General features: G+C 36.4%; 5 protein-coding genes, 3 non-coding genes and 1 pseudogene across 12 annotated transcripts; 6 read left to right on the forward strand and 3 right to left on the reverse strand.

Moving 5' to 3' along the window:
- Positions 1–1,689: 1,689 nt before the first annotated feature.
- Positions 1,690–4,807, forward strand: LOC131000877 (uncharacterized). Its single transcript, XM_057927012.1, has 2 exons — positions 1,690–2,468; positions 2,556–4,807. Exons 1-2 carry the CDS (start codon positions 2,027–2,029, stop codon positions 3,107–3,109), a joined length of 996 nt encoding a protein of 331 aa, XP_057782995.1. The 5' UTR covers positions 1,690–2,026; the 3' UTR covers positions 3,110–4,807.
- Positions 4,808–5,022: 215 nt separating this feature from the next.
- Positions 5,023–7,866, forward strand: LOC131000885 (uncharacterized). Of its 2 annotated transcripts, none has more exons than XM_057927023.1 (7): positions 5,023–5,268; positions 5,375–5,540; positions 5,656–5,714; positions 5,911–6,029; positions 6,522–6,756; positions 7,143–7,260; positions 7,629–7,866. In XM_057927023.1, the coding sequence occupies exons 1-7, from the start codon at positions 5,209–5,211 to the stop codon at positions 7,712–7,714; spliced, it is 843 nt and encodes a 280-aa protein (XP_057783006.1). In that variant the 5' UTR covers positions 5,023–5,208; the 3' UTR covers positions 7,715–7,866. The 2 variants fall into 2 exon arrangements, with proteins under 2 accessions (XP_057783006.1, XP_057783007.1); XM_057927024.1 differs by having other exon boundaries at positions 7,143–7,256.
- Positions 7,867–8,360: 494 nt separating this feature from the next.
- On the forward strand, positions 8,361–8,434 carry TRNAI-AAU (transfer RNA isoleucine (anticodon AAU)). The gene has a single exon. It is a non-coding gene; the product is annotated as a tRNA-Ile (tRNA).
- Positions 8,435–8,645: 211 nt separating this feature from the next.
- TRNAI-AAU (transfer RNA isoleucine (anticodon AAU)) lies at positions 8,646–8,719 on the forward strand. Its single transcript has one exon. It is a non-coding gene; the product is annotated as a tRNA-Ile (tRNA).
- Positions 8,720–10,742: 2,023 nt separating this feature from the next.
- Positions 10,743–12,768, forward strand: LOC131000920 (CASP-like protein 5C1). 3 transcript variants are annotated; one of them, XR_009093810.1, is made up of 4 exons: positions 10,743–11,310; positions 11,786–11,918; positions 11,992–12,260; positions 12,379–12,768. XR_009093810.1 is itself a non-coding variant. In XM_057927068.1 (3 exons), exons 1-3 carry the CDS (start codon positions 11,180–11,182, stop codon positions 12,193–12,195), a joined length of 468 nt encoding a protein of 155 aa, XP_057783051.1. In that variant the 5' UTR covers positions 10,994–11,179; the 3' UTR covers positions 12,196–12,768. The 3 variants fall into 3 exon arrangements, 1 of the variants encoding a protein (XP_057783051.1); XR_009093811.1 differs by having other exon boundaries at positions 11,020–11,310; positions 11,992–12,252; XM_057927068.1 differs by having other exon boundaries at positions 10,994–11,310; positions 11,992–12,768.
- A 93-nt stretch (positions 12,769–12,861) lies between these two features.
- LOC130998062 (pentatricopeptide repeat-containing protein At2g15980-like) lies at positions 12,862–14,276 on the reverse strand (annotated as a pseudogene).
- LOC131000897 (pentatricopeptide repeat-containing protein At2g15980-like) lies at positions 14,174–15,585 on the forward strand. The gene has a single exon (XM_057927036.1). The coding sequence runs from the start codon at positions 14,718–14,720 to the stop codon at positions 15,435–15,437; it is 720 nt and encodes a 239-aa protein (XP_057783019.1). The 5' UTR covers positions 14,174–14,717; the 3' UTR covers positions 15,438–15,585.
- Positions 15,586–15,661: 76 nt separating this feature from the next.
- Positions 15,662–17,821, reverse strand: LOC131000921 (CASP-like protein 5C1). 2 transcript variants are annotated; one of them, XM_057927070.1, is made up of 4 exons: positions 17,116–17,821; positions 16,512–16,644; positions 16,170–16,438; positions 15,662–16,051 (listed from the first exon to the last, which is right to left on the reverse strand). In XM_057927070.1, exons 1-3 carry the CDS (start codon positions 17,244–17,246, stop codon positions 16,235–16,237), a joined length of 468 nt encoding a protein of 155 aa, XP_057783053.1. In that variant the 5' UTR covers positions 17,247–17,821; the 3' UTR covers positions 15,662–16,051; positions 16,170–16,234. The 2 variants fall into 2 exon arrangements, with proteins under 2 accessions (XP_057783053.1, XP_057783052.1); XM_057927069.1 differs by having other exon boundaries at positions 16,178–16,438; positions 17,116–17,783.
- Positions 17,822–19,182: 1,361 nt separating this feature from the next.
- TRNAI-AAU (transfer RNA isoleucine (anticodon AAU)) lies at positions 19,183–19,258 on the reverse strand. Its single transcript has one exon. It is a non-coding gene; the product is annotated as a tRNA-Ile (tRNA).
- Between the last annotated feature and the right edge of the window lie 512 nt (positions 19,259–19,770).

The raw sequence follows: 19,770 nt of genomic DNA on the forward strand, positions 1-19,770 counted from the left end.
CAATTTTATTCTAACTACAAAATTGTCACTCAGTTTTGAAATTGATTTGTAAATCAATTTGAAATTGAAAACTCCATTTTTAATATAGTATAGATATCTCATATGTATTATATCAAATATTGCTTGTTAAATACTTGATTTAGTTTTTAAAAGATATACACATTACAAATACTTTATACATTCATTTTCTTTTTCAATTATATACTATATATAATATATTCATTATATATATTACACTTTATAAAATATATAATTTATAGGTATATATATATAACACTTTATAAAATATATAATTTATAGGTATAAATTCCCACCCTAATATTAAATATATACTTAATACATACAATGTTCGGTTGCCTGAGATTAAATTATCCCGAGATTACCCGAGATTGAATTGGGCGAGATTATTTTTGTCATAGGGGGTAGGCTAAGACTCAATCACCATGACTAATCCTACGTGGCATAATCTCGAGATTAAGTCTTGAACTATATCTACTCAACCGAACATAATATTACATAACTAATCCTATCCTATCCCGGGTGTTCGGTTTATAGGATAAGATAGGATTAGTTATGTAATATTATGTTCGGTTGAGTAGATATAAACTTTACAAAATACATCCTTTATAAAATATACAATGAGGACCCGTTTGGTACGCGGTATGGGATAAGGTGGGATATATTTGACTGGGATGTCTTTGACTATACATTATTATTAATATCATGTTTGTTAAAAAGTATTAAAATATCTGTAAAATATAATATGTTGTTTGGTATGATGTATTAAGATTATATATAGTTAATAATAGTTATAATTAAGATTTGTATTACATATACCACCTCCGTAGGTGGTATACAGAATCCTTCAAATCAGTATAAAAATTTCGGGCTTTTAATTTATAAAGGGTCGTCTGTTTCGTATTACTTTTTACCAAACAAAATATTAGAGTGTATTTTATAATGTATACAAACTTTGAGAATTGTAAAAAAATGATCTAAATAACTTTTTTATAATTAACTAGCTAGCTTAATTATTTTAATTAATGATAGTGACAATTATTCATGAGTGACATGATTTTTTTTACTTTTAAATTATATTTAGTAATCAAAACGAATTCATTTTTAAAAAATTTAAAATAAAAAAAAAATCCATTTTTTTATAACAATATATTTCATGTGAAAAAATAAAATGAGCCAAAGTTTGTGTATATATATATTTTTTTAATTTTCAACTTTCGTGAGAAAAATTAAAATGAGTTAAAATTATATTTTTTTGACAACTTTTAAAGTTCATGGGATAACTAAAATGGACCAAAAGTTCGTGTATTTAGACGCAATTAACCCTAATATTACACTTGATTTTTCTATCACATGCATATCTATCTGCGTTTGAAATATAAATAAGTTATTATAGCACTGGTCCTGCTTTGTGAGAATTTTATCAAAAAAAATTATTTTCTTGTCATCTTTTTGAAATATTTTAATTGTAAATTATTATATCGAGTCTAAATTAATTGAGTACCATTAACTTCGAACTCATTAATACCATTTCATTCAAAGAGGGGGTTTGTAGGGGGTAATATTGTAGGGGGTTTGACCACCCCGCCTTCGCCGATCTGCCACCAGTCCGGCGTTGCTCGCCGCACGCCGCTGAACTGAGATCTGCCGGAAACGAGATCTTTTGAACTGAGATCTTTTGGCTTCTAAATCTCATCCTCGGAAACGAGATCTGCCGCTGAACTGAAACGAGATCTGCCGCTGCTGCTGCTGTGTTCAGATCTGCCACCAGCCCGGCGTTGCTCACCACCAGCTGCTGCTGCTGTGCTGTGCTCAGATCTGCAGAGAAATCCTCGCATTCTTGGCAGCGCCGCTTTCAGGCCTCTCCGTGCCGCCGCCCTTGCCGGCTTGCTCAACCTTCTTTTGATGCGCCGCCGCCCTCCCAGACTCGCCCAGCCTTCCCCGTCGCCTCGCCTTCCATCATCCGGCTGCTCTGCGTAAGGCTGAACGCTCAAGCGCCGAGTTTCCGATGGCTACGACGGCAGAGTTCTCCGGCAATGTTTCTCCACGAACATCGGGCGCGTCTCCCCAGCAGCGTCCCCCGAATGCTCTTTCTCCCCAGAAGTTCCCTCACCCTGCTGCTCTTCGTGAGGCTGAAGACTCCAGCGCCGATTTTCGGGTTGCTGCGCCGATTGCTTCCGCTCCGACATCAGACAGAGGAGCCCTCAATCTCCCCTTGATTTCTGCAAATTTTGAACAACATTTCAAACCCTCGAATGGGGTTTCTAAGCAAAACTTTCAAGTTAATCTCAGGAGCACGGTGGATGTCCCTGCTGCACCTGTTTCTGTGAATTCGACTGAACAACAGAACGTTTCATACGCTCGGATTACTGCCCCTCCAACGGTTCGACAGCCGGATTTACCAGCGCATAATTTTCGTGCCCTCCGTCCGGTTAGGCATGGTGATCAAGGTACTCTTGTTATACCACGTGATATTCAGGATTCTCAATTGAAGAAGTTTAAGCATGCTCTTATAGGCAGACTTTTGTTAAATAAAGGCGATAAGCCGAGGCAATCTCGTGAGTTAAAGGCGGAACTTCAATCGCTTTGGAAAATTTCTTCTCCCTGGCACTTGATGCCTATGGGAAAGGGTTACTATACTCTTAGATTTCAGTCGCAAGAGGATAAAGCCACTGCCAAAGCTAATCTTTTATGGAATTTATCTGTTGGATCGCTTCGGTTACGTGATTGGGTACGTTACTTTAATCCCTACAAGGAATCTTCTTCTCTCGCTCAGGTGTGGGTTCGGATTTATTATTTGCCTGTGGAGTTTTGGCATCCTGAAATTATTTCGGGTATTGGAAGTTGGCTTGGACAGCCGTTGAAAATTGATGGAAATTCTATGACTGAAGATGTAGGACACTTTGTGCGTATGTTGGTTGAAATTGATTTGGCACAGCTTTTGCCGATGACGCTTAATATTGATGGAGGGGACAACGAGTTTTCAGTGGAGTTCAGTTATGAATATATACCTATTTTTTGTCATCGATGCAAGATTACGGACCGGAATGGTACGCTATCGGGAAGGCGGTGGTACAAGCTTCGGTGTTGAATAACACTAAGGCTTTGGAAGCGGTAGATAATAATGACTCTTCGGATCATTTGCAAGTTACATCTGTTAAAGCTGTTGAGGTGAAGTCTGCTCTGACGGAGCGTGCTCAAGTTGAGCAGACCACGGGAGAGCAGAAGTCTGGGAATTCCTTTGCCCCTTTGGTGACGACGGAGCAATCAAGCGAGATGGCTGACCTAACAGTTTACGGGCCGGATACGGCTGTTTTGAAGCAGATTATTCAGCCAGCTAATAGTGACGAGGAGGTGGACGAGGATCTTGAGATGGAGACCCCGTCTGGGAAGAATGTTAAAGACTCTCCTACTCCAGATTTTGCAAGTCGTATTAATCGGTTAGAGGAGCAGGTTAACCAGGGAATACAATTTCTTGTTGACCAAGCACCGCCTAAACGACGGGGACGTCCTCCAAAGGGTATGGAGCGCCCGCGCGTCCAACAACCTTTGGAAGATAGCATAAAGAATCGACTCCGTCATGCGGAGGAAATGGGTTATAAGCCGAGGGAGTTTGTTATAGATAATAGCAGAAGTGCTAGTATCTGTGCTATGAATAATATCTCCAAAGGACGTTGGTCGGATGAAATGGAGATGGACGACTTCTGCAACAACATGGATCATTCTTGAGATTGAGTTTCTGTACGCTGAAGTTTTAGGCTTCTTGCGTTTCCTCTTTTTTGTTTTTTTCTTTCTTTTGACAAGCTCCTTCTCGAGCCTCGGGCACCTTGTTTGCGTACTTGTGCTTTCACTGGTTTTTCCTTTATCTTTTTAATTAAACTACAATTTAATAATTTCATTCAAATTTTATTGCATTGATAAAATTTTAAATAACTACTTAAATTTAAATTTTCACGAATGGCTTAAAAAACAAACTATGTATAATTAAATTTCATAATTAATAGGATTAGTTAATAATTAGAAAATATTCTAAATCCGATGTAAGTATAATTAAATTATTAGAAATATAAGAGAATAATTATTATAGATATACGTGTGTACATTAACACTATATATATTAACATAAATATAGTTTAGTATTAATAATATTTTATTAAAAAAACAGATTCAAAATACTCTCTCTCCTCTCCTCTCTCTCCTGCAACTCTCTCTCTTCTGTAAATATTTCTCTCGTCTTCTGCCCCCCAATCCCTACCAGCACCAGAACCAGAGAACCGCCAATTCCTCCGCCACCGGTCTTCCTTCCCCCACAACCGCCGTCGCCGGTCTTCCTCCACCAACAACAGTCGTCGGTCTTTCTTGGAGAACCAGAAAATCAAAAAATCGAATACCAGCAAAATCAAAAATCAAAAATCGAGACCGGTCTTCATCCGCCGCCAGTTTTCCTCCACCAACAACATTCGTCGGTCTTTATTCGAGAACCAGCAAAATCAAAAATCGAAAAATTGAATACCAATATTCTCAGCCATCGGAGAGGCAAGTCGCCGCAACCACGGCCGCCTCGGATTTCAAGCCCCAAGCCTCCTGAACCCTAGATCTGCAACCTCCCCACAACCGCCGCCGCCTCCAATTTCAAGCCCCAATTCCAGAAGCGACCGCGCTGAGAAGGGATGAAGAGAGAGTCAGGCGAAGGGAGGCGGCGCCGACGTCTAAGCGCCGGCCTCGCCGGAGTTCAGAGAGAGAGCCGACGAATTTTTGGAGAAGGAGATAATTTTTTCTTCTGTGTTTTGAGAATACAGAGAGAGAATTTAATATTTTATACAGTATAAATGAAGAACTATAAAACCGTAACTACAAAACAATAAAAATGGGTTTCATAGGCTGGGTTATTTTAAATCTGAACCGGATTGAAAGGGGGTGGTTCATGGGTTTTTTTTCACTTTAAAGACACGCCACGTGGCGACATCTGAGCGGAGATCCTCACTAGGGGTATCCTAGCATAGACTTTACCCTTAGTATTGGGGATGCCCAGTCGATTCCGTAGGTCCGCCCAATTAAAAGGTCCAAGCAAAATTTCGGCGCGTCAGAGGGCTCGCGTTTCTTCTTCAGCAAGAATTCCACTTCTGGTTCAGTGTAAAACTGTTGATTAACCGAGAATTGCAGCGCCAAAACGACTGCAGAATTGCATTAATGGAGTTTTATCTCGAAGATGGAAAACAATTATCTCCTACCTCATCTACTCTAATTCTGGTTTGTTTTAGTTTTACAAAGTTTTGTTCACCGTTGCCCTAATTCCTTCATTATCATGTGCATTTCTTAAAATATTTTGTTTGTTGTTTTCGGGTTCTCGTTTCAGCCGGCTCTATCGATCGGAAATGTAGGACAGTTAGCTGTAGATCTGTTAATTTCGTCTCTAGAAGCGGAAAAAATCGGCTGTTTAGACGATCAGAATGTGCTTCCTTGCGTTGGCAATGATGCTTATTCGCCGTCGCCTCTCGGAAAACTAGTTCTTTCTCTCGAAGGTTACTCCTTATTTTAATTTCAATCTTTAGAAATTTCAACATTTGGGGATGTTAATTTTGTTGCAGTATGATGTTAATTTTGTGTATGTGAAATTTGGGATGTTAAATATCACAGCTTATGAATCATCTTCCAGTGCATTGACACTTGTGCAGCAGCGGTCTCCGGTAATTAAGGTACGATATTTTGGTTACTACAGTTATGGTGATAGTTTTTATCTAATTACTGTCTGCTAGTGCTTGTCGTCGCAATCTACTGAATTTGGAGAGCTGTATAATGTAATTTGATCATTCACTTTAACTGGATTGCAAAATAGTAAAAATATTCTATAGCTTTTTCCAGTAGGATTGTCTCAGAATGCTTGTGAAACAGGGCATGATGGTGGCATATGCTAAGAACATAGCAAATTTCGCAGCTGCTAATGGAAAGAAGCATGTCGTCATACTTTCCAGCTTAGATTTTGGGCGATGGAGGAATATTGATATGTCAAGGTATTTACTCTAGATAACTGTTTGGGTTTTAAGTGAACTGTTTGTGTATCTAGTAATCTAATTCCAGAGACATATTTCCTGCTAATGATGAAGGCAAGACACATGCAATTTATAATTTCCCCTAGGTTTCAATTTATTGTCTTCTGATCGCAGTGAGAAGTTTTTGATCCATTCATGCATTTGCTGCCATGAAAAAAACTTCAACTCCGCAGTTCGATAAATCTAAGCAGTAATGGCCCAAGCAAGAGCAAATATTTATATATTATTTCCATATTTTCTTTCTCTAAATCAATATTTGCACGCATGCACCTCATAGCTCTATATGATTTCATGTAAGTTCTTGTTATATGTGTGTATAGTTGTTAGGCAGGGAGTAGTGAGAAATATGAGGAATAAGTCTAGTCCTTGAGTTTTCCGATGGGTTATGCTGCCAATTCATTTTTCACAAATGAATTTTGGTATATTTAACTATCCAGTGGTGGTATACACCAGTGGTTTGCAGATCTATTACTTATCTAGTTCCAATTTGGATGGAACTGATACTGCATGTGAAAGCCTTGGGTGGAAAAGATTGCAAGATTATGATCCTGCCCTGAGAACGTGGAAGTATCTTGATACATTAGCTCAAGAAGTGCTCGTACCTGAAGAAGATTCTCCTTTGGAGGAACTGGGTGATGAAGATTACTATCCAAGTTTGCCTTTTGCTGCACTCTTTTCATGCTTTAAGGTAATGGTTTATAATGTTGAATCTAAATGACATTCTGGCATTATATTACATTATTTGCACGGTCCAGCTTGCACAACCTGGTTTTAGGATTTTGGATGTGTAGACTATTCAATACCATAGGAATAACCTCTCCAGTCTTTCAAATGAACTTTTTAGCATGTGTAGAATATGGCCAATGTATTGTAGAGTGTATGGAGCTTATTTTATGCCCCATATGGTTTGCGAAAATCAATCAGAACAAAAGGTCTCCAAATGTTTAGAATCTAAACCAACACCAGTGGCTAATCTTGTTCTTGTTGAGCAATAGGAATTAATGTTGAAACTTAAATATCCGACTGAACATGATTTATCATCATTGTGATTTGAAATTTCAAATGCTTTGATAGGCTAAAGGGTTAAAGGTTACTTGCTTGTTCTGTTACTGCTCGGAGGGAGACAATATACCTGAAGCTTTCTCAATGGCTGAGGCAGCAAGCAAACTTGTTGGATTGAATGACTTTGTGGGTGAGCTATATTCTTCTCCTTCGGCTTACCTCATTAATCATGCTTCAATTACTGTACTTGTTTTTCCTTTTTGTTTCTGATTTTTCCCACCAATAAAAGTACTTCAAGTCTGTCAATAGCCAAACACCTGCATCTAAATACATCATACGGTGCACTATACTAAATTAATATCTCGAGCATTCTAGATAGGTATGCCGAAGTTATGTTTGTCTATTAATTCTATTAACTTTTCAACCCTTGATATTTGACATGCTATCAAATCGACCTGTACCTAAGCTTTCAGTAAGATGTTCATTTTATCTGGTTAAGAGTATTCTTCTCGAATATGGCTTGCAATTTGATCTCTTATGTACTATAATAATTTTCAGGCGATGACAGTGGTGCTGGTAAATGGATCACACCGTACTCATGGCAGAGCGTATACGGACCCCCAGCAGACATGACTCTTTTCTAGGCAGTGTCTCAATGTATTTACCTTTTCTGTCTTGTTACTGACAATGGAGGTCTCAACTTCTATCGAAATTTGACGAATGAAATCGCGCAGCCTCCATTTAAATTTTGGACATGTTAGCTAAAACAAGCTCCTATATAGATTTTCGATCTAAACCCATGATTATTTACACAAGTAGACACACAAAAACTATATATGCGTGGAAGTAGGTTTCAAGAAGGGCATCATGCAGCAGCGCTGGCGGTTTGCTTTCTTGAACAAAAGCCATCATACTTGACTTGATGATGGGCTAATTGTAATTTCCACAGCATTGGCATTTGAATTAGAAAGAGAAGTAGGGATGAATACATACTGAATTCATAGCCAAAACGTATGTAATCAGTACTAATCAAAGGACAAAGAAAATAAGAGATCATTGTGTGTTGTGAAATCACTGATATGTGACATAGGGTGCTTGTTTGGTAACAAGCTATCTTATATCTACTTCAAAAATGGGGTCCAAAATCCATTTTACCACTGATCCAACTGCCTAACTCGATTCTAAGTTGGTTTATTATGAGATAGGACCTGCACCCTTTGGCTTTTAAACGTTGATCTGGTTCAGTAGATTTTATCTTAAAACTAGTTTTTAAAAATACATAAAATGATTGGCCTATTAGCTCAGTTGGTTAGAGCGTCGTGCTAATAACGCGAAGGTCGCAGGTTCGAAACCTGCATGGGCCAGTTTATTTTGTTTGTTTAGTTTGAATCTAAGGTATTTAAAACCTAAAAGATACTCCCTCCGTCAGTTTATTTTGTTTTTATTTTGAATCTAAGGTATTTAAAACCTAAAAGATATGTTTTATTTTGTTTGTTTATTTTGTTTTTATTTTGAATCTAAGGTATTTAAAACCTAAAAGATATGTTGAAAAAGTTAACATTTTATAATGTAATCGGCCTATTAGCTTAGTTGGTTAGAGCGTCGTGCTAATAACGCGAAAGTTGTAGGTTCGAAACTTGCATGGGCCAAATTATTCTTTACATTAATATTTGTTTTTAAGAAAAAAAAATTATAGCCAAATTATTTTTTAGATGCAAACAACTTTTTTTCGTTAGTTAGGCTTAATGTCTTTACATTAATATTTGTTTTTAAGAAAAAAAAAATTATAGCCAAATTGTCTTTACATTAATATTCGCAGGTTCGAAACCTGCACGGGCCAAATTATTTTTTAGATACAAACAGCTTTTTTTCGTTCGTTAGGCTTAATGTCTTTACATTAATATTTGTTTTTAAGAAAAAAAAAATTATAGCCAAATTGTCTTTACATTAATATTCCATATAGTTGTTTTTAAGAAAACAATTTATAGCCAAATTGCTTCAAAAAGTTTACTCTTAAATGCAGTAGGAGCTTTGCCGAGCAAAATTAAGGACGATTGATTTTTCAATTTTGGAAAACAATTTATAGCCAAATTGCTTCAAAAAGTTTACTCTTAAAATGCAATAGGAGCTTTGCCGAGCAAAATTAAGGACGATTGAGATTTCAATTTTGATGTTTATATCGGTATATAAGATTGGGGCGATAGACTGTCTATAGTATATATTATATTGATAGGGGGCAATGATGCAATTATGATATGAAGCGCGTAATTAAAATTGAATTTGCAAGGACATCGACATTTCAATCGACTTTCGTCATTTATCAAGTATTTTTGTTATAAAAAAATTATGGTAATTTGTTTGGAAACTATTGAAAATTGATTAATTTTGAATTTGAAGGGAAAGTTTCCTCAAACTAGTATAATAATAAAAATTTCAATTTATTTAATTTATTTTTTAAAACAAAAATAGTATTTAGTTATTTTACTATATTCTCTACATTGTAACTATTTTTTTAATTTTTTTTATCTTTATTTATTTTTTAATAAAACTAAAAAAGTTGTCAAAAAATTATAAAAAAATAACTACAATGTAGAGAATATGATAAAATAACTAAATCTTATTTTTATTTTAAAAAATAAGTTAAATAAATTAAATAAATTGTGGGTGGCCATAATATGACTGTTTAGCATTACTCTTAAAAATACTATTTTTAGAACAGAAAAAAAGTTGTAGATTGGGCTACGAATGGTCATCCATGTCATTAGTTACAACTGAATTTTAAGATTGAGAAGAGTGCTGCAATGAATGAACCTCTCTCTCTCTCTCTCTCTCTCTCGTTGGTTTAAGATTGTAAGGTAATATATCCCTCTCCAACCAGCAAATATTTGACAAGTGGCCAACATATTTGGTCCCATTTCCACCAAATAACAATGTGGGGGTATCTAGCCACATCCCAACCACAACTCTTTAACTCTAAAGGCTTAACTCTTAGTCGTCAAATCAAAGCAACATTTGTCAAGTTCAAACACCACAAACATTTATGATACCATATGCCATTATATTAACACCCTTTTACATAAATCCAAATACATATAATTATACTCACTTACCATGTGAGTACTACTACGTAGCCTGTCGGCAGAGCTCACACAGAAATAATAGGCATGCTTTCCTCGTCCTCATCCATCACCAGAGCGTGTTTGGCTAAGCTTATTTTAAAGAACTTATAAGCTCTTGGAGCTTATAAGATGTAATTTTTAAAAGCTTATAAGTTGTCAAAGTGTTTGGATAATTGAGCTTATAAGCTAGAGAGAGAATTTTTTGTTAGAGAGAGAGAATATTTTTTTAGACAGAGAAAATCGAAGAAAAATGAACTTGAATGTTATATAATGAAAATAATAAATTATAGTTGAAAAATATTTGTAAAATGATTGTTGCATATGATATTATAAAAAAATAAGTTGGGGTAGAAGAACTTATTTTTTGGGGAGCTTATAAACTCCTGGAGCTTATTTTTGGAGCTTATAAGCTCTTTGACAGCTTATTTTGTCAAACACTTTGGAGGAGCTTATAAGCTCCTAAACAACTTATAAGCTGTTTTGAGGAGTTTATAAGCTCAGCCAAACACCCTCTTAAATTGTCAAATCAGATTCTACTCACCTCAAAATTTGAAAAAACTCTTCAACCAGTTATTAAAAAACAATTGTATCCATTCAAGTATACACTTAGAGATTCCATAACATTATATAGCAGATGAATCCGGGCCATCCATGTATTTGAAAAAAGAAATAAGATGAGATGGGAATACAAAAAGTGAATCTTTATTTTCTCCTACCACGAAATCTCCCACCAACTTTCTTTGTCCAATTAGCACTCAAGCTCTTCGGAAACTTATAAAGTAATCACGAAAGTGGTGAAAACCCGATTCCTGAGAGTTCGAGCAATCACAAGCCAAGTTGATCTCACCTTCAAAACTTGCAATGATGGTCTTGGTGAAGACTTGTTGGTGGCAAAACCATGAGAGGAGCTCCGAGCTGGTATATAGAACAAGGCAATAATCAGACGGAAAATCACTACCAGTAGTTTCATTGCGATCACAGCATAAAGCAATGAAAAGTGTACCGGGATCTTTAGGAACAACTGCTAGCATTGCTTTGAGATTTGGGCAGGTCATATTCTCTTCATCGTCTATAGTCTTCATGTCTTTAGGAGTTGGATTCTACAGCTACACGGCCTTTTGGTAATTTCTTTCCCAAACGCACTCCGTCATATGCTTGCATCGTAGTGTCTATACCTATATTATAATACGATCAATAAGGTCATCTTTCATACTGCGGCCAAAGTTCATCATGTATTGGCATATGTCACCTAGTGATCACATTCACACATATATGTAAACTCCAATGCTTGTAACAAAAAGACAAGTGCACAAAAAACTCATAAGGAATAAATGATAACCTTAAACATATTCATACAGGCACTCATGTACGAAAATAGGTAACTGTGGTATAGTAGTAGTAGCAGTCTAAATGATATGAACGGAAGAATGCAGTAATCACAAATACTAATATACTGTCGAGAATGCAGATAAAAGAAGTTTCAACTTTTCAGATATTGAGAAAGAAAGGGCAACTAGTATATACTATGCTCACTAAATGTTTTCAGAGTGATTAATATAATAATTCAGTCGTCCACTTTAATGGTTGTCCTTGCAGTTTTTCGGTAACAATCATGGGGCTGGCTATTCCATGGAGTTTCACTTTGGCGATACTCGATGGATATTCCATCCTGGCTAAGTTCCCCGTACATCAATCTGGCATTTTCATGGTTATCATAACAGGGGACTTGGTAATTTATACTCTTTGGTCAATATGTAAAGATATGATGATAAATCATGGAGTAACAAAGCTAATGTTCATAGGTATTATCCTTTCTCACACTAGCAGCAGCGAGCTCAACTGCAAGTCTTGTTGATCTTCTGCTAAAAGCAGATGTATCCTTTTGTCCCCCGAGACTTTGTAGTAGATATCAGATATCCGCAGCAATGGCTTTCTTGTCATGGTTCCTTTTGCTGCTATCATCTCTTTCCAATATTTGGCTACTTCCATGGTTGGATGCTGATTAAGAATCTACCAAAGCCAGAATTAGTTTAATACTAGTGAAGGCAATGATACTGAATACTGTAAGAAGGTTGTGGCATGAGTCTTATGATTAACATCTTTACATGGTTATTTATAAGTTCTGAACATTTTTTGTTTTTGTTTTCTTTACTCATTATTTATTTATTGATTTTGATTTTCTTTGGCAGAGGAAAATGATCAAGTGTTACCACTCAACATTAGATTTCCAGCAAAGATAAAGGCCAACACAAATCATACCGGAACATTTGGATGCATGTGAAGGCAGCAGCATGGCAGAGAACAAAGACATAATTTATTGCAAATCAGCAGAAGGCCTAAAACTGTAGCCAATTTGAGGTTAACGGCTCAGCTCTTCGCGAGAGTTTCCCATTGGAACAAGGCATATCAAGATAGGAGCTATTCATGAGTACCCAAACTCACAGGACCCTTTTTATGATACCTCTGTAACAGAAAGGTTCCCTCCCCAGAATTCCACATCTAAACTTGATATCAATATTCTATTTTGTACATGTATGTGTACATAGTGAAGAACAACATGATGACTTTAATTCATGTAACTATCACATCTATGTTTAACTGAGAACATGTATTGTCAAGTAGTACTGCAATGCAACAATAAATGGGATCAACATGGATGTAATAGTGAAGACTTAGGGTAACCTCTGCTTTAATTGTATAAAACAACTCATTCAATAAATAAAGCAATATAATAGTATGCGTGCGAATTACAGAGAACCCACCAGGCTGAAGGTGCTTCATCCTTTGATTGTATGACCAACTTCTACTCAGACAACGTTTCTTTATCAAGCATTTCTTTCCTCAATTTACTCGCCATGGCTTCATTCCCTAGTTTATCATAGCCATCGATAAATGCACCATATATGCCTACATTTGGTTCAAACCCCTTCACGACCATCTCTGCCTGAAGCTTCAAAGCCTCTTCCATCTTCCCCTCCCCACACAAAAACCTTTTACCAAGTTCTCGTAATTCTCCCTCTCTAAAGCAGCCTCGTGCTTCTTTGCAGCCCTCCACCAAAAGTCAGATGCTGCAGAAATTTCATTCTTACCACAAAGCAACCTAATGATAACATTAACAGTAGAACTGCTAGGGCTGAACTTTTTCCTACACATATTCTTGTACAACATCATCACGGAATCAACATCCTCAATTTCACAATACCCGTTTATGAGATACTCAAAAGTAACACAAGTACTCTCCACACCTTGCATCACCATTTCTCTATATATCTCCTCTGCTCTCTCAACATCTCCTGCTCTGCAAAACCCTCCAATAATGGTGTTATATGCTACTGCATCGCGCTTTAAACCTTTATCCTCCATTTCCTCCCATACTCTAATTGCATCCTCCATTCGTCCGTGATCACAATATGTAGCCATCAACACATTAAAACTATACATATTTGGCACACAACCAACTCTCACATGCTCTTGCCACACCTCCTCCACCTTATCCACCATCCCCTCCCGGTAGAAACCAACCATAACCACATTCAACGTGTTCGAGATTGGAAAGTTTTCCTTGCCACGTGGCCGACTTTTATCTTCATTATCAACATCGTTATGAAATATTTCTTTATACAAATCATATCCGGCGAAACAACTGCGGGTCTTGCACACCAATTCAATGAAAGAATTCAAAGTGCTAGTTTTCAGTAACACATTCTTAGACTTCAAAATTAAATAAATTTGAAGCGCAGGATCGATCTTTTTTTACTCCAAGCAAGCTTTGACTAACAAATCAAACACAAAGGGTGCAGAATCGCAAGCTCTGTAAGCTTTTACCAGTGCCTCGAGAAGTACAATAGCGCTTCCCGGCTGAGCATCGGAGAAGGCAACTATGGCTGATTTAATTAGGTTGAGGGCGTGGAGAATCGCAAGCTCTGTAAGCTTTTACCAGTGCCTCGAGAAGTACAATAGCGCTTCACCCCATCTCGTCCGCCTCACCCCATCTCAATTCTCTCAAGTCGCCCTTCAATTGCGCAACAACCCGCATCTCGTCCTCCGCTTCTTCCACTTCACCCTCCAACACTCTCTCACCTCTCATTCCCCCTCCTCCTACGCCACCGCCATTCACATTCTCTCTCGCTCTAGGCTCAAGCTCCACGCCCTCAACCTAATTAAATCAGCCATAGTTGCCTTCTCCGATGCTCAGCCGGGAAGCGCTATTGTACTTCTCGAGGCACTGGTAAAAGCTTACAGAGCTTGCGATTCTGCACCCTTTGTGTTTGATTTGTTAGTCAAAGCTTGCTTGGAGTAAAAAAAGATCGATCCTGCGCTTCAAATTTATTCAATTTTGAAGTCTAAGAATGTGTTACTGAAAACTAGCACTTTGAATTCTTTGATTGAATTGGTGTGCAAGACCCGCAGTTGTTTCGCCGGATATGATTTGTATAAAGAAATATTTCATAATGATGTTGATAATGAAGATAAAAGTCGGCCATGTGGCAAGGAAAACTTTCCAATCTCGAACACGTTGAATGTGGTTATGGTTGGTTTCTACCGGGAGGGGATGGTGGATAAGGTGGAGGAGGTGTGGCAAGAGCATGTGAGAGTTGGTTGTGTGCCAAATATGTATAGTTTTAATGTGTTGATGGCTACATATTGTGATCACGGACGAATGGAGGATGCAATTAGAGTATGGGAGGAAATGGAGGATAAAGGTTTAAAGCGCGATGCAGTAGCATATAACACCATTATTGGAGGGTTTTGCAGAGCAGGAGATGTTGAGAGAGCAGAGGAGATATATAGAGAAATGGTGATGCAAGGTGTGGAGAGTACTTGTGTTACTTTTGAGTATCTCATAAACGGGTATTGTGAAATTGGGGATGTTGATTCCGTGATGATGTTGTACAAGAATATGTGTAGGAAAAAGTTCAGCCCTAGCAGTTCTACTGTTAATGTTATCATTAGGTTGCTTTGTGGTAAGAATGAAATTTCTGCAGCATCTGACTTTTGGTGGAGGGCTGCAAAGAAGCACGAGGCTGCTTTAGAGAGGGAGAATTACGAGAACTTGGTAAAAGGTTTGTGTGGGGAGGGGAAGATGGAAGAGGCTTTGAAGCTTCAGGCAGAGATGGTCGTGAAGGGGTTTGAACCAAATGTAGGCATATATGGTGCATTTATCGATGGCTATGATAAACTAGGGAATGAAGCCATGGCGAGTAAATTGAGGAAAGAAATGCTTGATAAAGAAACGTTGTCTGAGTAGAAGTTGGTCATACAATCAAAGGATGAAGCACCTTCAGCCTGGTGGGTTCTCTGTAATTCGCACGCATACTATTATATTGCTTTATTTATTGAATGAGTTGTTTTATACAATTAAAGCAGAGGTTACCCTAAGTCTTCACTATTACATCCATGTTGATCCCATTTATTGTTGCATTGCAGTACTACTTGACAATACATGTTCTCAGTTAAACATAGAGGTGATAGTTACATGAATTAAAGTCATCATCTTGTTCTTCACTATGTACACATACATGTACAAAATAGAATATTGATATCAAGTTTAGATGTGGAATTCTGGGGAGGGAACCTTTCTGTTACAGAGGTATCATAAAAAGGGTCCTGTGAGTTTGGGTACTCATGAATAGCTCCTATCTTGATATGCCTTGTTCCAATGGGAAACTCTCGCGAAGAGCTGAGCCGTTAACCTCAAATTGGCTACAGTTTTAGGCCTTCTGCTGATTTGCAATAAATTATGTCTTTGTTCTCTGCCATGCTGCTGCCTTCACATGCATCCAAATGTTCCGGTATGATTTGTGTTGGCCTTTATCTTTGCTGGAAATCTAATGTTGAGTGGTAACACTTGATCATTTTCCTCTGCCAAAGAAAATCAAAATCAATAAATAAATAATGAGTAAAGAAAACAAAAACAAAAAATGTTCAGAACTTATAAATAACCATGTAAAGATGTTAATCATAAGACTCATGCCACAACCTTCTTACAGTATTCAGTATCATTGCCTTCACTAGTATTAAACTAATTCTGGCTTTGGTAGATTCTTAATCAGCATCCAACCATGGAAGTAGCCAAATATTGGAAAGAGATGATAGCAGCAAAAGGAACCATGACAAGAAAGCCATTGCTGCGGATATCTGATATCTACTACAAAGTCTCGGGGGACAAAAGGATACATCTGCTTTTAGCAGAAGATCAACAAGACTTGCAGTTGAGCTCGCTGCTGCTAGTGTGAGAAAGGATAATACCTATGAACATTAGCTTTGTTACTCCATGATTTATCATCATATCTTTACATATTGACCAAAGAGTATAAATTACCAAGTCCCCTGTTATGATAACCATGAAAATGCCAGATTGATGTACGGGGAACTTAGCCAGGATGGAATATCCATCGAGTATCGCCAAAGTGAAACTCCATGGAATAGCCAGCCCCATGATTGTTACCGAAAAACTGCAAGGACAACCATTAAAGTGGACGACTGAATTATTATTAATCACTCTAAAAACATTTAGTGAGCATAGTATATGCTAGTTGTCCTTTCTTTCTCAATATCTGAAAAGTTGAAACTTCTTTTATCTGCATTCTTGACAGTATATTAGTATTTGTGATTACTGCATTCTTCTGTTCATATCATTTAGACTGCTACTACTACTATACCACAGTTACCTATTTTCGTACATGAGTGCCTGTATGAATATGTTTAAGGTTATCATTTATTCCTTATGAGTTTTTTGTGCACCTGTCTTCTTGTTACAAGCATTGGAGTTTACATATATGTGTGAATGTGATCACTAGGTGACATGCCAATACATGATGAACTTTGGCTGCAGTATGAAAGATGACCTTATTGATCGTATTATAATACAGGTATAAACACTACGATGCAAGCATATGACGGAGTGCGTTTGGGAAAGAAATTACCAAAAGGCCGTGTAGCTGTAGAATCCAACTCCTAAAGACATGAAGACTATAGACGATGAAGAGAATATGACCTGCCCAAATCTCAAAGCAATGCTAGCAGTTGTTCCTAAAGATCCCTGTACGCTTTTCATTGCTTTATGCTGTGATTGCAATGAAACTACTGGTAGTGATTTTCCGTCTGATTATTGCCTTGTTCTATATACCAGCTCGGAGCTCCTCTCATGGCTTTGCCACCAACAAGTCTTCACCAAGACCATCATTGCAAGTTTTGAAGGTGAGATCAACTTGGCTTGTGATTGCTCGAACTCTCAGGAATCGGGTTTTCACCATTTTCGTGATTACTTTATAAGTTTCCAAAGAGCTTGAGTGCTAATTGAACAAAGAAAGTTGGTGGGAGATTTCGTGGTAGGAGAAAATAAAGATTCACTTTTTGTATTCCCATCTCATCTATTTCTTTTTTGAAATACATGGATGGCCCGGATTCATCTGCTATATATTGTTATGGAATCTCTAGTGGTATACTTGAATGGATACAATTGTTTTTTAATAACTGGTTGAAGAGTTTTTTCAAATTTTGTGGTGAGTAGAATCCGATTTGACAATTTAGTGGTGTGGATGAGGACGAGGAAAGCATGCATATTATTTCTGTGTGAGCTCTGCCGACAGGCTACCTAGTAGTACTCACATGGTAAGTGAGAATAATTATATGTATTTGGATTCAAGTAAAAGGGTGTTAATATAATGGCATGTGATATCATAAATGTTTGTGGTGTTTGAACTTGACAAATGTTGCTTTGATTTGACGACTAAGAGTTAAGCCTTTAGAGTTAAAGAGTTGTGGTTGGGATACCCACATTGTTATTTGGTGGAAATGGGACCAAATATGTTGGCCACTTGTCAAATATTTGCTGGTTGGAGAGGGATATATTACCTTACAATCTCATGCCCAACCATTGTTTTTTTTTGGCAACGGAAACCAACGAGAGAGAGAGAGAGAGAGGTTCATTCATTGCAGCACTCTTCTCAATCTTAAAATTCCGTTGTAACTAATGACCATTCGTAGCCCAATCTACAACTTTTTTTCTGTTCTAAAAATAGTATGTTTAAAAGACGAACATCCTTTTTGAGGGAACTTTCCCTTCAAATTCAAAATTAATCAATTTTCAATAGTTTCCAAACAAATTACCATAATTTTTTTTAACAAAAATACTTAATAAATGACGAAAGTCGATTGAATTGTCGATGTCCTTGCAAATTCAATTTTAATTACGTGCTTCATATCATAATTGCATCATTGCCCCCTATCAATATAATATACTAAACAGTCTATCACCCCACTCTTATATACCGATATAAACATCAAAATTGAAATCTCAATCGTCCTTAATTTTGCTCGGCAAAGCTCCTATTGCATTTTTTTTTTAGGGAAAAGCAACGGAATATATTAACTTAAATCCCGATGAATCAAGTCAAGGAGTAAACTTTTTGAAGCAATTTGGCTGTAAAATGTTTTCTTAAAAACAACTATCTGGAATATTAATGTAAAGACAATTTGGCTGTATTTTTTTTTTCTTAAAAACAAATATTAATGTAAAGACATTAAGCCTAACTACTTAAAAACAACTATCTGGAATATTAACGTAAAGACAATTTGGCTATAATTTTTTTACTTAAAAACAAATATTAATGTAAAGCAATTTGGCTATAATTTTTTTTCTTAAAAACAAATATTAATGTAAAGACATTAAGCCTAACGACTTAAAAACAACTATATGGAATATTAATGTAAAGACAATTTGGCTATAATTTTTTTTCTTAAAAACAAACAACTACTATATGGAATATTAATGTAAAGACAATTTGGCTATAATTTTTTTTCTTAAAAACAAATATTAATGTAAAGACATTATTAAGCCTAACGAACGAAAGAAGGCTGTTTGTATCTTATAAAAATAAATGTAAAGACAATTTGGCTATAATTTTTTTTCTTAAAAACAAATATTAATGTAAAGACATTATTAAGCCTAACGAACGAAAGAAGGCTGTTTGTATCTTATAAAAATAATTTGGCCCATGCAGGTGTTTCGAACCTGCGACCTTCGCGTTATTAGCACGACGCTCTAACCAACTGAGCTAATAGGCCGATTACATTATAAATTGTTAACTTTTTCAATATACCTTTTAGGTTTTAAATACCTTAGATTTAAAATAGTTTCGAAATAGAATAAAAAATAAAATAAATGGCCGATTGTGTTATAAAGTGTTAAATTTTTAAATATATATACTAGCGTTAAACCCGTCGAAATTCGACGAGAATCATTTTATGTCATCATTTATAATTATTTTATGTTATTTATAGTTTATATATAAATTATTTCTTTAATTAATTTGATATGATCAAATTAAATTAGTAATACAATATTTGAAATAATATTAATCTTAATCACTTTCGCCTATTAAATGTAGGTTGTGATAATAGAAATACATTTATATATATATTCATTTGATGAAGTTCATAAAAAGTTTATGTGGGATTGAAGATTTTAGAAGAAAAAAATATGTAAATTTAAAATATGATATGATGTACAATTGATGTGTTGCATCTGTTGTTAATCGTATATCGATAATATTTACTCTTTACGTCACTCAAACATT

Source organism: Salvia miltiorrhiza, chromosome 8, assembly GCF_028751815.1.
Source record: "Salvia miltiorrhiza cultivar Shanhuang (shh) chromosome 8, IMPLAD_Smil_shh, whole genome shotgun sequence".
NCBI lineage: Eukaryota > Viridiplantae > Streptophyta > Magnoliopsida > Lamiales > Lamiaceae > Salvia > Salvia miltiorrhiza.